Source organism: Narcine bancroftii, chromosome 11 (assembly GCF_036971445.1).
Source record: "Narcine bancroftii isolate sNarBan1 chromosome 11, sNarBan1.hap1, whole genome shotgun sequence".
Lineage (NCBI taxonomy): Eukaryota > Metazoa > Chordata > Chondrichthyes > Torpediniformes > Narcinidae > Narcine > Narcine bancroftii.
Window position 1 is genome coordinate 93902474 of NC_091479.1, and position 16717 is coordinate 93919190.

General features: G+C 42.1%; 1 protein-coding gene across 1 annotated transcript in view; it reads right to left on the reverse strand.

Annotated features, from left to right (window-relative positions):
• LOC138745631 (thyrotropin-releasing hormone-degrading ectoenzyme-like) overlaps positions 1 to 11562 on the reverse strand; it is a 54670-nt gene extending 43108 nt beyond the window's left edge. Inside the window, exons 1-3 of the mRNA XM_069902853.1 lie at positions 10691 to 11562; positions 1862 to 2135; positions 28 to 154 (exon numbers count right to left, since the gene is read on the reverse strand). Coding sequence (XP_069758954.1) covers positions 28 to 154; positions 1862 to 2135; positions 10691 to 11424 — 1135 coding nt within the window. The 5' untranslated portion in view covers positions 11425 to 11562. The remainder of the gene's footprint in view (positions 1 to 27; positions 155 to 1861; positions 2136 to 10690) is intronic.
• Positions 11563 to 16717: the final 5155 nt, after the last annotated feature.

Genomic DNA, 16717 nt, shown 5'->3' on the forward strand with positions numbered 1-16717 from the left:
TGAGAAACTTTTAATTATGCAACTTACCTAATTTTGGTAATGAATAGCTGATATTAAAGTAATCTTCATAAAATTCCAGCAGCCTTTTTGCAATATGTAAAGTGTAATCACCAGATCCTTGTTGAATAAGATTTGGCCTGGCGTATACTCTCACCTGAATAACAGAATATCCATCAGTAAATCTATTCAGAGCAATCAGGCATCAGGAATACTTGAATCTGCTGAATGTTGACCAGTACATTACTCTTACTTACCCTTGTCCAGTGCAAGTAAAACAGACATATACAGATGTAAAAACACAATGCTGGAGAGACTCAGCAGGTCAAATACTGTACTGTGCATAATAAAGATACATAACCAATGTTTCGGGCTTGACCCCCTTCATTAAGATAAATATGCATATACAGGTGTAAATTAGTACCAGAGAGGACAGGTGAAGGACATTGTTAGTGTGGTGCAAAACCCACCATCAACAAGCCCCAACTGAAATCATTTACCTGCTCCCTATACAAAACTCAACAACTGTTCTCAAATCTGATGTTATGGTTGGCCTTGTGTTACATGCCTGACCCCATATTCACAGGATCATTTAAAGGAACATCTAGCAGGCTCTTTGAGAACACAAGAATATGTAGAGGATGGAGGATATCGATCAAGTACAAGCAACAAGTTTTAGTTTGATTTGAAAATCATGTTTGGCACAGTCATATGGGCCGAAGGACCTGTTCTTGTGCTTGATTGTTCTTTCCTCTATGTCCTCTAAAATCCCATCTCCATCTTTATAACACCACCTAATTAGAAAAGCCTATTGCAGCTCAGCCATCCTTATCTTTTTTTAAAATTTTCATTTATAGTTTTACAGACTCATGTTAGCCAAGTGTTATAGAGGAACAATGCTCCCCTTTTACAGACCATTGTTTTCTGAGCCCCTCCACCGCCCCCTCCCCCCATCATTCACCCTCCCTCCCACTCAACGCAGGTAAAAGCATAAAAATCAATTATTAAAAATAACAATAATAAAATGTTGAGGAACAAGGGAATTGGATCAACTTTATTGTATCCAGCAACCCTGAAAATACTCCTTGCAACAGGAGGAAGGAATTTTATTACTGAGGCCGGAGATGCATTGAAATACGTCAATACTTTATCTTCAGCCATCCATATCTTTGATAGTTCCAAACAAGTACTCAAACACAGTCCTCCCTCTTTCTGCTCTCCACCTAATTCAGGCTCTCCAAGTCGTTAATATCCATCGCCCGGAGGTTTGTTGATCTACAATACTTCTAACTGAAATTCACATCTCTCCACGATTCCTGCACCATTTCATATTTTTAGCAATTGTCATCTTGTTTCTGATATAAATATCCATGCGACTCCCCTTTCAAAACAAGCGACGCATCACTCTCATCAGTGTCTATGCTCCAACCCTTCAGGCGGAACCAGCAGAAAAGGACAAGTTCTACACTGATCTGCGCAACCTCATCCAACACACCCCTACAGCCGACAAGGTTGTCATCCTTGGCGACTTCAACGCTCGCGTCGGCAAAGACTCAGAAACCTGGCCAGGAATCCTTGGCAAGCATGGTGTCGGCAAGTGCAATGACAACGGGCGCCTCCTGTTGGAACTCTGTGCAGAACAGTGGCTTGTCATTACTAACACCCTTTTCCAGCAGAGAGACAGCCTGAAGACTACCTGGATGCATCCCCGATCCAAACACTGGCACCTCCTGGACTACGTTCTGGTGCGAAGAAGAGACAAACGAGATATGCACATACTGTAGATATACACACACTCTGTAACATTTTCTGGTGACACCAGTTTTATCAGAATAACATTGCCGATATACAAACTTAAACTTACAGAGATGCCACCGTCAGTAAATGTCTCCTTTGAGGTGAAGTTGCAGATTGCCCAGGCGAGATAGTACGTTGACATTCGAGGTGTTTCTGCAAACTGCTCAGTGATCCATTCACCATCCTCTTGAATGATGGCATCAACTGGCATGTTAGACAATGCCAAGTAAGTGGATTGGTGCTTGATACTAATTCTAAATGTTGCTTTGTAGACAGGCTCATCAAAACATGGAAAGGTCTTACGGGCGTGAGTGGGAGAAAATTGCGTCACTGCAAGAAATCTGGAAAGGAAATAAGAAATCAAAACACTAATTACGCTAACAAAAAAAAAAAAGTTTGCAAATGACATTAAGGCAATGATTCTATTAAGAGCTCAGGTTGACGTACAACTCAGTCACGCAATCTGCAAAAGTGCTTGAGAAACTCACGACGTTATACAGCATCTCTAGGAAGTAAAGGGTCACCAGCCTTTCAGGCCTGAGCCCTTCCATCATACCTTGTTTAAATGCAAGTCAGTCAACAAGAGTCCATTAGAATACATTCTGCAAAACATAGAAAGTTTTGAAAAATACTAATTATCCAAAGCCTAAAGTTTATTGAATAAATAATTCATAATATGATTTCCAAAGCATGAAAATTTCAATAATCTTTGAAAACCTGACTCACAAAAACCCTAATTAAAGAAAACCAGTATGTTTTTCCCAGTGATATTTGTTTGAACCACAGTCCTATGAACTTTCAGTTTGCTGTTCAATCTTGCTATGACGGGGTTTCTTATCATATTATTGCAAGCACACCGCGTCTTATGACTGTCCTGGAGTCTTGGAAATTAATGTGGCCACGTCATTCTCGGATTCTTAACACGGTCTATAAACGTAAACCAGTTACATTTACTTTATGGACTACTGTAATTCTTTGGGATTATCAGCTTCAAAAGAATTGTTCATGAGCACAAGTTTGATTGACCCTCTCACTGTAGAGCAATTCACTTTAAATCAAGCTGGGATTTCTACCCGTTCTTCTGTCAGCCATTACCCCCATTTATGTGGCTACTCCTGCTTGCCGTTCAATGTTCTAATATTCATGGAAAGCTGAAGTACCAAGCTGATAGCTGCAGTGAAAATAAAAGACATTCGAAAACTTCTCAGTGAAAGAAATTCAGAAAGGACAGGATGCACCAGATCTCTAGAGAATGGGACTGAGATAACTGAAGAGTTTGCCACTTTTTTTTAACAACTAGATGCTGCAGACTAGCATTCCTGTCTCTGTCTACCCACAAGAGGTGGTGGGATGTACCAACCTAGCAACCTAAAAATGTCTGTCCGGCTCAATGCTGTCGATCTCCCAGAGGCCACGGGTTTCAATGATCCATCCCATTCCCTTGCCGACATGTCTGTCCATGGTCTCATGCTCTGCCAGTCTGAGATCACCTGCAAATTGGAGGATCAACACATCATCTTTTGACTGGGCACCCTCCTACTGAATGGCATTAATATCAACTTCTCTGGCTTTCATTAAACCACTAGTTTTGTTTATTTTGTCAGGTGGACATGTTTGCACTGTGTGATGCAGCGGCAAAACAATGAATTTTGTGTTTCATCGTTAGACTCGTGGAATTAGTAAAGCTCCAATTCTATGGGAGGCAAAAGGAAAATCTGCCCCCACACCTAAACTCCAGGCTAAATCTGGCACAGGGACAGCTGTTCATCCATTTCAATGGACAGAATCAAAACTGTTGGAAAATATTAGACAATTAATTGATCTGTTAAATCTCATTCCTTATTTTCTCTGCTGCTTCATGGATTTCTTCTACTTCTCTACAGAGTTAGAGACAGGGCAGGCACTTTATGAAGGACTTCACCATTTAGGATTCGGACAGTAGAGGTTATGGGCATGAGGAAAGGGAATCTGTTTACATAGGATTGGCACAACATCATGGGCTGAAGGGCCTGTGCTGTAATGTCCTGCATTCTACGTATTTACCAGGAATCTGAATCCAGCAAATTGTAGAAAATCAACAATAAGTAAGGACTACTCAGCACAGGTAGCAAGTTCTAGATCTTTTGCACCTCTCTCCACATTTCCATCACTTTCGGGTTTTGTTTCAGGTTTTCAGCATCCACAGTATTTTGGTTTTCTATTATATCACAGTAGCTGCTTTAATGGTTACAGGGGGTCCTCAACATTGGCCATGGAATCTATAAAGTCTCACAGAAGAGTTAAACATGAATACATGAAGAAGGGCAGGAGGAGGCTTCAATGTGTGGCTTAACACTGGCAGCACCCAAACCGTGGGACACAGTTGTCAGGCGCTCCTGTAGTAGGTAGCAAAAGATGTCAATGGTAGAGATACCTACAGAAGATTCAAGATTTAATTTATTATCATAGTAATAAAATTGTCATATGACATGAAATTTCTTTTTGCCTGCTGCAAGGCAGATTTGTCACCAGCAGGAATTGCTGAAGCGCCTTTTCCAGTCTTACAGTCAGAGAAAGAGAAGCGAAAGAGAGTCCTACCACCCCCCCCCCCCCACCCCCAGAGTCACTGGAGGCAAATCTGTGGATTCACCTCCAGTGCTTCCACAGCCCCTACATCCACGCAGAGTCCAGTCTAAACCATTGGCAACCCAAGCCATGCAATGGAGCAATGATACAAGGAAATATATAGGAAGCTTAGGGAGGATCTTAACCGGTGACCTATCGTGGACACTCAATATTTCCACACTTGTCAGGAAGGCACTTCCTAAGAAGATTGGAGCAGGCAAGGCTACCAGCCACCATCATGTCAACCTGCTGCAGGAGCTTTATCGAGAGCATCATGGCCGGCTGCATCACAGTGTGGTACGGTTGCTACAGAGAAATGGATCGAAGGTCCATCCACAGGACTATAAGAGGAGTGGCAGAGAGGATCACTGCAGTCTCCCTCCCCCACCACCCCACACTGATGTGATCTACCAGGATCGTTGCCTGAAGAGGGCATGAAAAATCATTAAGGACCCCTTTCACCTTGCACATTGCATCTTTCAGCTGCAGCTATCAGGAAATATATACAGGAGTATCAGAGCCCAGCACCACCAGGCTGAGAAACAGCTTCTTCCCACAGCCAGTGAGAATGCTGAACGACCAAAGGAAATGCCTACACTAACCATCCGAGACTCTCATAGTCACGAAACAATATTTAGTTATTTATTTGTATATCTGAATATTTGCCCTGACTATGTATTGCTTTTCTGTATGTGTGCTAATTCTGGTTGTGAGTCTGCATGTTTTGCACCGAGGATCGGAGAATGCTGTTTCGTCGGGTTGCACTTGGTGCAAACAGAGGATAATAAACTTGACTTAAGGAAGGAATCTGTCACACGGGGTTGTTGGAATGTGGAAACCACTACCTCAGAGAATGCTGGAGGCAAAGAATCTCACTACATTTACTGTGCATCCAGATGAGCATTCCATTCGCCAAGACACAGAAGGCTGCAGGCAAAAGTTGGAAGGACTGGTATTTGATGGTCACCGTGGGCATGTTTGTGTGTTGCGTGACTTTACGACTCTTAAAAGGTCAATGTTTCTGGCATTCTGAAATATTAGAAAAATATTCCAAACTATTATAACAGTTGGTAACATTTCAAACGTTGAAACCCCATACTCCCCTTCCAAAAATCAGTAAATTCTACTTCTTATCCTCTATAACCTGACAAGCTGGAGCTGCTTGTTGTTGGTTGGCATTGTGCCTTCTATTGGCCCCTGATGCCAAAAATATGATTCAGAATGTGTGATCCTAACAATGCAAAGTCTGTGCAGAAGCACCTTTACATTTGGGAATTTTTCCCGCACACAAACATTGTACAAAACATCAAGTGTGGAGGATCCGAGGGATCTTGGGGTCCGAGTCCATAGGATGCTCAACGCAGCTGCGCAGGTTGATTCTGTGGTTAAGAAGGCATATGGTGTATTGGCCTTCATTAATCGTGGAGTTGAATTTCGGAGCCGAGAGGTAATGTTGCAGCTATATGGACCCTCGTCAGACCCCACTTGGAGAACTTTGCACAGTTCTGGTCACCTCACGACTGGAAGGATGTGGAAGCCATGGAAGGGGTGCAGAGGAGATTTACAAGGATGTTGGCTGGTTTAGGGCACAGGCCTTATGAAAACAAGTTGAGTGAAACACAGCCTTTTCTCCTTGGAGCAGAGAAGGATGAGAGGTGACCTGATAAGAGGTGTTTAAGATGATGAGAGGCATTGATTGTGTAAATAGTCAAAAGCTTTTACTCAGGGCTGAAATGGTTGCCACCAGAGGACAGAGGTTTAAGGTGCTGGGGAGTAGGCACAGAGGAGATGTCAGGGGTAAGTTTTTTTTTAAATAAATGCAGAGAGTAGTAGGTGCATGGAATGGCCTGTCAGCAACGGTAGTGGAGGCAGATACATTAGGGTCCTTTAAGAGACTTTTGGATAGGTATACAGAGCTTAGAAAAATAGAGGACACATTCATCAAAACTTTATGGGCCTGTATTAAGCTGTAAGTTTTCTATGTTTCAATATCCAACAATGATACAAAATTAGATGGAAAAGCAAGTTGTAATGAGGTCATTGTGCAACTGCAATGGAATGAAGAGAGATTGAGTGAGTGGGCAAAAAACTTGGCAAATGGAGTTTAATGAAGCGAAGGCATGATATTATGGAAATGAAAAGAGACTGCAAATGATTGAAGTAGAGAGAAATCTATGTGTGTTTGGCATGAATCACAAAATGCTAGAAAGTGGGTGCAGCATGAAGTTAGATCCACAGAATATTTCGGGACAGAAAAAGGCCCTTCGACACATCTAGTTTGTGCCAAATTATTATTTGGCTTAGCCCAATTGACCTACACCCACACCATACCACTCCCATCCACGTAATAATCCAAAGTTTTCTTAAATTTAAAAATTGACCCCACGCTCATCACTTCAGTTAAAAAAGGGGGTTATGGTTTAAAAATAGGGAATTATTTTTACATTTATCTAGGATGTTGGTGAGGCCACAGCTGGAATATTGTGCATTGCTTTTCTCCCCTTAACATAAAAGGATATAGTATCTTTGGAGGCATCCAAGGAGATACACCGGAGTAATTCCTTGGATGGGGATGAGTGGGTGTGGAGTGCTGAGCACCTAAGTCAGTTCAAAGGGCTTGTACCCCAGTTCGAGACTCTAGTAGAAGCATCTCAACAATGATCCTGTTATTCCCCCTCAGGTTCTTGTATGTTTCTACCCCTCGTTCTTCTAACTCAAAGAATAAAGACCCAGTCTGTCCAGCTGCTTTTGACAGGGCAATCCTCCATCCAAGGAATTTTTAAAGTTAAGAAAAGTTGCAGTTTGTGCAAACTTACAGTGTACAAAACTGGTGTCACTTCATTTGCGTTATAAACGGTGACTACATTAAATATTTTTAAAAGTGCATGACAGGCTATAAAGCTCTTTTATGACATCCTAAAATGTATAATGGAATTTTTAATTGACAAAAACCTTAATCTTTCTCAGATAGGTGTCCTAACTCAATATTGCTCATTTTTCATTTTTTATGCATTTCAGATAGCCACAGAAACTTGTGAGGCATCCAATTAACATTTTGACAGTTTAACAAGCATGAGCATCAGATTGCAGATAAATATTCATTGCTCATTGACATTTCATTTTTCTTAAAACAAATTCGGAAATGTGCTACAAATCAGAAGAGAGTGTCGTTTCCATTAAACCAGCAGATTCTTTAATGGTCCAACTAAAACAGTGGGGCTCAATATTCATCTTTTGAAAAGGAGAAAAATGATGACCACATCCTTTACACTTGATTTATTGAAGCATGTTGGGAAATTTCAGCGCATCACCAAGTGCTTCACAGTCTAAGGCTGTGGTTCTCAACCTTTTTTCTTTCCACTCACATAACACTTGAAGTGTTCACTATGGGAAAGAAAGAGTTTGAAAACCACTGTTTTAATCGTACCTAATTGACTCATTATGTGCATGGTTACTTAGCTCCAAAGGAAATGGGCCAATGACAATTTTTTCTCAAGCAAAATATTTCAGTAACAATTGAGGCTAGAGGAGTGATTCTCACCCTTCCCTCCCCAATCACATATCACCCTTACTAAGCACGGAGCACCGATGGCAAAGTGATTACTTAAAGTGGGATGTGAGTGGAAAGAAAAACGTTGGGAACCACTGGTCTAACAATTCTCTTTTGTCTCTGTAAGCAAGGCTAATTTAAGGAAAGGCAATGCAACCAAATGACACATAGCAAGAACACAAAAACAGAAAAGGAGATGAATGCCCAGGAGACCAGTATTCGTTACATTAGGTGAGGGACTAATTCTGATCCAAACAGAGAGAGAATTTTAAACCGAAAGAAAGGTTGAACCCATTCTTCAAATCATGGGATGATGGAATGGGACTTGGAGCCTGATGGACTATTTTCAAGTTATTACATATTCTACTATACCATAGGCACCCCAATCAAAAATTAGATATTAATTAAAACTCCCTTGAATCTACTCTCCTTCAAAAAAAAAGTAAATATCATAAACTAAGTTATGATCAGCCTGATCATAAATCAATCTGGACATTGGCTAGGGAGTTTTACGTGTGTTAACTTCCACATCCAATTATCGCTTCATGATGAAACATATAAATGCTTCAACATATTAGAAAAATGGAGTTAGAACATGGCGCTTTTAAAACTTATCAGATTTGAATGACAAGTTTACTGCATGAGACACTCAAAGCTTATTTCAAATAAAATCCCTAAGAAGGCGTCATTCTGAACAGGAATTAAACTTGGAATGGTCCCTCCGAAAGAAATTGACTCCACCAAACACAAGGTCCACCTGTTAACTTTTCTTTTTGAAACAAAATGCTGTTGTGTGAAATTAATTTATCTGACAAATCCCACACACTTGCAGACTAGTGACTCTGTCCTGGCATCCCTGTCAAATTGGAACTTTACAACAATTAGATTTTCTCCCATTTGAATAATTTATTGAACCCTTTTTAATGAAACCTGAGAGCAATCCTCTGTGCTCACCGTTTGCTGCATGACTATGGAGCAAGAGCAAATCGGTACAATTGATTCCCCCCAAATTTCTGCTGACAATGTTTGAAAAAACACTAACTCCATGATCTGTTGTAAGACGGCACTTTGAATTCGTAATTATTTTTGCATTAATGTAACCTGTCCTTTCACACCTAGAATAAAGCCAAAATGGTGTATTTTCAGAAAGCAGAATCAGACACAAAGAGCAGTCCACCGCTGTGAGCACACAAACACATCTCATCACTTGTGAAAGTTATTTCTAAAATTTAGTGATTTCCATTCTGCTTGCAAGAATCAAGTATCAATGTAGTTATTTACTATTCTTAGAAATACCACCAGGAGAGTGAGCTTTGTGATGTCGCTCTGTTGAGTTTGGTTTTCCCTGTGGTGCCGTAAGCAGATGATAACAGCAACCTGTGCTGGCATAACATTTGCATACCTAAACAAAGGTATAAGTGAATCATAAAAACAATCTGATGAATCAATGATAAATGAGATGCTAATAAGCAGCAATAAATCTTTATCAATTAGTCCACATTTTGTGAAAAAACAATGAAACACTGGTTTTAGGTTTCAATACTCTGCATTCATCTGCAGAGCTGAAAATCTCTTGCATCCGGTTACTATTTGAATTTCGATTGAAAATAATAATTAGAAATCTTACTCAATGCTATTTAGGGTAATCAATAAATCTGACTTCCTCTTCTACCCTCCAGCGACTGAGAATTCACAGTTGGATTATTCTGAAGCACGGCCCTTCATGATACGACAACTCTGAAAACTACTCTGTGCCACAAATTATTCTTAAATGTTAAAATCGAGCCTGCATTCACCACTTCAGCTGGCAGCTCATTCCACACTCCCACCACTCTCCGTGTGAAGAAGCTCCCCCTAAACTTTTAACCCTTAACCCATGTCTTCTGGTTTTTATCTCACCTAACCTCCATGGAAAAAGCCTATTTGCATTTACACTGCCTGTACCCCTCATAATTTTGTATACCTCATTCTTCTACTCTCCAAGGAATAAACCCCCTAATTAATCTTTCCCTGTAACTCAATTCGTGATGTTCTGGCAACATCTCAGTGAATCTTCCCTGCACACTTTTTTATCTTATTGATATCTTTCCTGTAATTAGGTCACCAAAACCGTGCTCAATACTCCAAATTTGGCCTCGCCAATGTCTTAAACAACTTTACCATAACGTGCCAACTCCTGTACTCAATACTGATTTACGAAGGCCAATATGGTACAACCCCATCTACCTCAGACACCACTTCTAGGGAATTATGTAACTGTATTCCCAAATCCTTCTGTTCTACCACATTCCTCGGAGCCCTACCATTTACCGTGAAGGTTCTACCTCGGTTTGCCCTTCCAAAATGCCACATCTTACGCTTGCCTCCATTAAATTCTATCTGCCATTTGTTGGTCCAGCTGGTCGGCATCCCTCTGCAAGCTTTGAAAACCTTCCCAGCTGCCCACAAAGCCTAGAACTTTTACATCACCATGACCTGTGATCTTGCAAGTACTCCTTAAAATGCTTTTGTGTGTGTGTGTGTGTGTGTTGCAACCATACCTCAATTGTTCTCCTCTGATTTACATCCACACACTCACTTACTGCTTGCCACTTGGCCAAGGGGGTAGAGTTGACTCGATATATTGATGAAGGGGACGTGGACTGATCACTTCTTCCCATGGATACTGGAGCCCTTCGAGATTCCAACTCCACGTCTGGGCATCTGCAACATTTCTCCACTCGTGAACTTCTGCAAACTTACCTCCGCTCCTCCTTGGTCACAAACCAGTTCCGAAAGAAGCCGAGCAGCTCGTCCGATATATTGGCCCCATAGTACAACTTGACGGTGTAGCGTCCAGGTGCCTGGAGGGGCTGGGTCAGAATGAGCACCAGCACTTGATTTTCCGGATGCAGAAAGAGGGTAGCGATCCCGAGGGGGGCCGAACTGTTGGCAGCGGTCACCTCCGCCCCTTCCACCGCCAACTTGTCCGCATGCAGTACGATGTGCTTGGTCGAGTCCATGCAATCGACCTGGATGGTGACCACTCCCGAGAAAGTGAAGTTGGCCATGTCGACCATTAGGTTGAGGTCGTAGTGGGAGGGTCTCAGAGAAGTGGGCAGCCTGGGCTGCGCCCAAGGTAACCTTGCCCTTCGCCCCCCATCGCGGCTACTCGGGCTTTCTCGGCTCTGGTTCAGCCTCCCCCCGCTCACCGCACTCGCGTTGCCTGCCCTGCGGCTGCTTTCGTGGCCGCACTCCTCAAATTTAACACTGAGAAGCACTGCGATGATCGTGGCGATAATCAGTCCCAAGATGGAAATGGCAAAGCCCAGCACCAGGCGCTTGTGCACCGTGATGTGCCTCTCGGTTGTCCTGGGTCGAACCACGGCTGAATCGGCCCACTGATCCGACAGCCCCCTGCCATTCCTCAGGGAGTCCTCCTCGATCACCATCTGCGTGAACGGCATGCCTTTCTCTCGCCTATCCTCCAAAGCCATCAGACTCCTCCAAGCCACTCTGCTCTTTTCTTTCCAGAGAGGCCGGCAAAAAGTAATTGAACAGGGGGTCTGAAACGAGAAAGAGCATGCACTCTTCTGGTATTAAAATAACTTTGCAAGCCTTTCTCTCCCAATCACTTTAAAACAAAAAGAGAGGGGGTTCCAAGCCCAAGGGCTCCACGGACGTGCCCCCCCCCCCACCCCCAAGAGGGAAGTGTCATTCATCCATCAACCCACCAGCTGGTACCTGCAACTTGTTAGAGGAAGAAGAGATTTCAGTTGAGTCGAGTTACAAATCACTGTCTATTACAGCCTGGCTTCGAGTCCGAGCCTTAATGGGATGTAAAACAAAATCGACCCCAGTCAGTCGTGGATCCCCGTTTTGTGTTAAAGAGCCATTTCTTCCCCCGAGGTTCAGGAGATGAGTTGCACCCGATGCCAGCGACCAGGGTGAAGACCACGCCGATAGAAACACGGACGCACATCAAAGCGGCTCAGCAAAAAAGAAATAAATCAGACCTATCGGCTGGGCATGTTCAGAACCTGGTGCAGCCGCGTTCTCTTTCCAAACATTCACGAGAAATCAAAGCGTTCGCAGTTCAAGTGCCTTTACAGCGTCTGGGCTCTTTGACAACATTGCATTGCTGTAGATTGCACCCCCCCCCCCCCCCCCTTTCACACACGCTCATTAATCATTTTGCGGACATCCTTCCCTGTGTGAAATGCACATACGCACAGTTTACACAGGGAACAGAGATTGGAATGACTTCAAAAGTCGCCGACGGAACCGTTCAGCATTCCTTGCTCTGAGAGGGACTGGAAAGCGAGCTGAGGTTCGGGGTGCAAGTTGCCGACTGCTTGCAGTGCCGGCCGCGATCTCCTTCTCTTCCTGCCCTGGGCTAGATCGACTTAGCTCCGTGTTCCCGCTGCACCGCTGGTGCCCGGGAGGGAACCCAGGCTGATTGACAGGTGGTTGCAGTGCCTCGATTGATCCGCCCGCAATCTCTGCGTCAACGAACTGCCTTCGCCCACCCCCCGGGCACATCTATATAGCGGGGCTGACATCGCCATCCCACGCGCCAATCGTAGCCACCCGTGGAATCCAATGCAATCCGCTGCTGTTGAGTATTTTAGACGTTATAAATGTCACCCACTCGCTTAGGGTGTCGTTAATAATTCGAAATGAGTTTTAAAACTTGCAAACGCTGTTTGATTTATTTGACACCTCCTCCATCATTATCAGGATAATAACAGGTTGTGCATCTATTTCCTCCGATCAGCCACTTCAATGTCTTGCAGAAGAAAGTTGCCCCATCATGGTTTTTTCCAGATGATAACCTCTTCTTCCAGGTCATCACAGAGTTCCTGTTGTTTCCCTTACTTCAGGAGAAATACTCTAGCCAGCCATTTCCTCTTGTAAGGACTACAAGGGTTTTCAACAGGCTGAACTCAGAACTCACAGCCTGTCTTCAAAATGGGGTTTTCAACAAGCCTGCCAGCTTGCCATGTTGCAGCCTTCAAAAGCTATTGCAGAACTTCTCTCTCTCTCAAAAAGAAATCCTGTTTGTTTTTTTTTCCCCCTCTCTGCTTGTGAAAAACAGAACACCTCCCCAAGGCTCCAAAACCCAATCCTTGAAAGATCATATCAGCACTTTGAGCCCAGACTGTCCATTTGCGCCTGCTTTTTAAAATTCCTTCCAAAGCAATTTCATTGTCTTTGCAAAGGCACTTGGAGCCTGGATGCCTGGCTTGAGCAAAATTCTGGCTTTTTAAATGAGATGTGTTTTGTAAGTATCTATTTGTGAAGTGACCTACACTTAACCCCTTCAATCTATCTCTTTTAAAGACATATTTATATATAATATACTCCATAACAGAGCCCATATTTGCAATACATTGGTTTGAAGATTTAGAGCTCTCAATAACTCATCCCAATGGTGATTTTTCAGCTCCACAGTTGTTGATTTGATGTTGTGTTTGTATTTTTGACAATCTTTTTCTTTCTCTTCAGGGGTTAAGGGTAGTAGGGGAAGGGAGAGGGAGGTGGGGAAGGAGGAAAGGATTAGGGATCTACATACCACATGTATTTTTTTTACAATTTATTATTAATAATTGTAATTGTGGTTTAAAATTTGTAAATAAAATATTTTTAAAAACCTTAGTAAGACCACACTTGGAATATTGGTCCTCCAGCTGTAGGATAGATTAAGATGGAGACTGGTATGTTTGAATTAAAAGGATTGGCTAGGATTATTTTAAAACTAGAAAATATAGATTTAGGATAAGAAGATTAGATTTGCAAGGAACACCTTTATCACAGAGAGGGAGTGGGTATGTTGGGTGGGCTGTCAGAGGATGTGGTAGAGCTGGTACAATTGTAATGTTTAGAAGACATCTGGGCAGGCACATGGACTGGAAAGGTTTTAGACTGAAGGACATATACTAAATGCAGGCAAGTTGAACTTGCTCAGGTAGACAATTATGTTAGCATGGACAAGTTGGACAGATGGGCCTGCTTCCGTGCTGTAAGACTCTATGAGTCTAAAATGTGACTTCAGTAACATCCAAAAGTGTGGGTGTAAAGCAGTGAGAATGAGCCAATGTTGTGAACATGTTTAAAATCAGTAGTTGACAACAGAGTGAAGTTCTCACCTTTAATAACTTCTTCTTTGAATCGTCTCACATTCTCCAAATCAAAGGACTAGCCATGGATACCCACATGGGCCCCAGCTAGGCCTAATTGTTTGTGGGCTTTGTAGAGCAATTCTTGCTGCAAGCCTACACAGGCAAGGCTCCTCAACTCTTCCTCCGCTTCACCTGGTCCATCTCCAGCGACACTCTTCCCCTTCTTGATCCCTCTGTCTTGGGAGACAAGCTTTTAACTGACATTTTTTACCAACCTACTAACTCCCACAACTACCTCAACTACACTTCTTCACTCCTAGTCCCATGCAAGGATTCTATCCCTTTCTTTAATTTCTCCATCTCTGTCATATCTGTTCTCAAGATGAGGTCTTCCAGTCTAGATCATCCAAAATCTTCTCCTCCTTCCAAAAACGTGGCTTCCCCTTCACCACCAACACAGCCCTCACCTGCATCTCCTTCACTTCATGTTCATCTGCCCTGGCCCCCTCTGCCACCAGATGCAAGAAAAACAGGATATCCCTCACCTTCACCTACCATTCCATCAATTTCTGCATCCAACACAATGTCCTCTGCGATCTCTGTCACCTGCAACATGATTCAAGCACCTCTCCTCCCCTTCATAGAAACTGTTCCCTCCATGACTCCCTTGTCTACTCATCCCTTCCCATTAATCATCCCCTTGGCACCTTCCCCTGCAGTCTCAGGATGTGCCACACTTGCACCCACACCTCCTTTCTCCACTACACATTAAAAGCTTGGTAGTCGAGACAGTGGGGATAGGGAGGCTCAACAACAACTACACTTCTTTAGAAGGCTGAGCGGTGAAGGCTACTGGCCTCCATTCTGTCAACTTTACAGAAGCTCTATCGAGAGCATCCTGGCTGGCTGCATCACAGTTTGGTACAGTTTCCATAGAGCATTAGCTCAGAGGTCACTACACAGAACCATAAAAGAGAGGATCGCTTGACTCTCACTCCTCCCCCTCCCCCTCCACCTCCCCCAACCCCACCCACCCCCAACCCCATCAATGCAATTTACCCAGAATCTGGAAGGTTTTTTAAAGAAGGCTATACCACCCTGCTTACAGCATCTTCCAGCTTCTCCCATCAAGAAAAAATATAGAAGTATTTGAGCCAGAACAATTAGTGAGACTAACTGCTAAAACAACTCTCTGTGACTCTACTATTTATTAATAATATTTATTTTAATACATGCGCATATACACTGTGCATATGTATCAATGGTCAGTACACGTATTTTGCACTGTTCTGTACCATGGATCAGTAAACACTGTTTTGTCGTGTTGTACTGGTGTAATCGAATGACAAATGAAATTGAACCATAGAAGAAGTTTTAGAACAAGGACAATGGTGTTTGAAGTTGAAAGATCTTCACCACTCGGTCAGGACAACCAAACATTGCTAGCAATGCCCCCATTGTGTAATTTTTTTTTCCCAAGTGCCTATGCCTGCATCTCAGTTATATTTAACTTTGTGTAATAAAGGATGGTAATAAATGATTGTGAGTGAACCCTCAACCTTCAAACAGAATTTGAAATAGTTCCTTTAAATGAATAATTACTGGATTGTCTAATATTATATAAATTTGTATAATACTGAATGTGGTCTATTAAAGCCAGTCTTGTCTAATTAGGAAGGGATATTACATGGGAGGATATTATCACAATTTGTGTTCCTGAAAACAAATATTGATTCAAGATTTATGTTATCTTACTTGATTATCTTGCATTATAATTTTGGTTTGAATTGTAATAAAATACCTATAATGTGATTTATCATATCTTCTTATAAATTCTGCAGTTCTACAGAATTGTTTTTTTTTTAATTTTGAATTCTGCAATATATCAATTAAATATAAATAAGCTGAAGCATATTGCAATTAGGATATAATAGCTCATTTGAAGGAGCTACTTTCTAGCATTTTATAGATCATTTTGAAATCAATAGAGATTGAAAATTTGGCTTTCGAGAGTAACTCAAGGGCAGAATATTTTCAATAAACTAGTGAAGATTAAACATTTGCATTTAACCATAATACGATCAGATCTTTCTCAATAAACAAGTGATTATGAAGTAACTATGTTTGTCGTTTTAGAACTTTGGTCAGTTTCATTATCTCATCCAAAGATACATTGAAGTTTTGTGGCACTTTCCATTTGGACAAAACAAAAATAACTTTAGGAATTAACCAGAGGGTTCGATGGCAAAAATGACCAGCTTAACTGTTGTTAAAGATAAATCTCGGATTTTACATTCACAACACTGTTAGTATGTTATGTGTAAACAAAATAAGAATCAGAATTAGTGTTTGACTTTTTACAGAAATTGAATTTACAAGCAATAATATTTTCCACCCATCTTTTGCATTACACAATAGTTAAGCCACGCTCTTCATTGTTTCACAAGAGTATATTTTGTTTATTTTTAAATCAACAAATTCATATCACTCTTTCATCGTTTCCCATTGCAGTAAAACCCCGGCTATCCAGAATTGCAGCAGCCTCAAGCGACCGGCAAAAGAAAATGGTGGAAAATAAATAGGTAAAAAATGCAGAAGATTAAAATTGGCGCATGTATTGTGGAGGGTCATGGCTATCACGTGACAGCACTACCCGTTACCTGGTCAG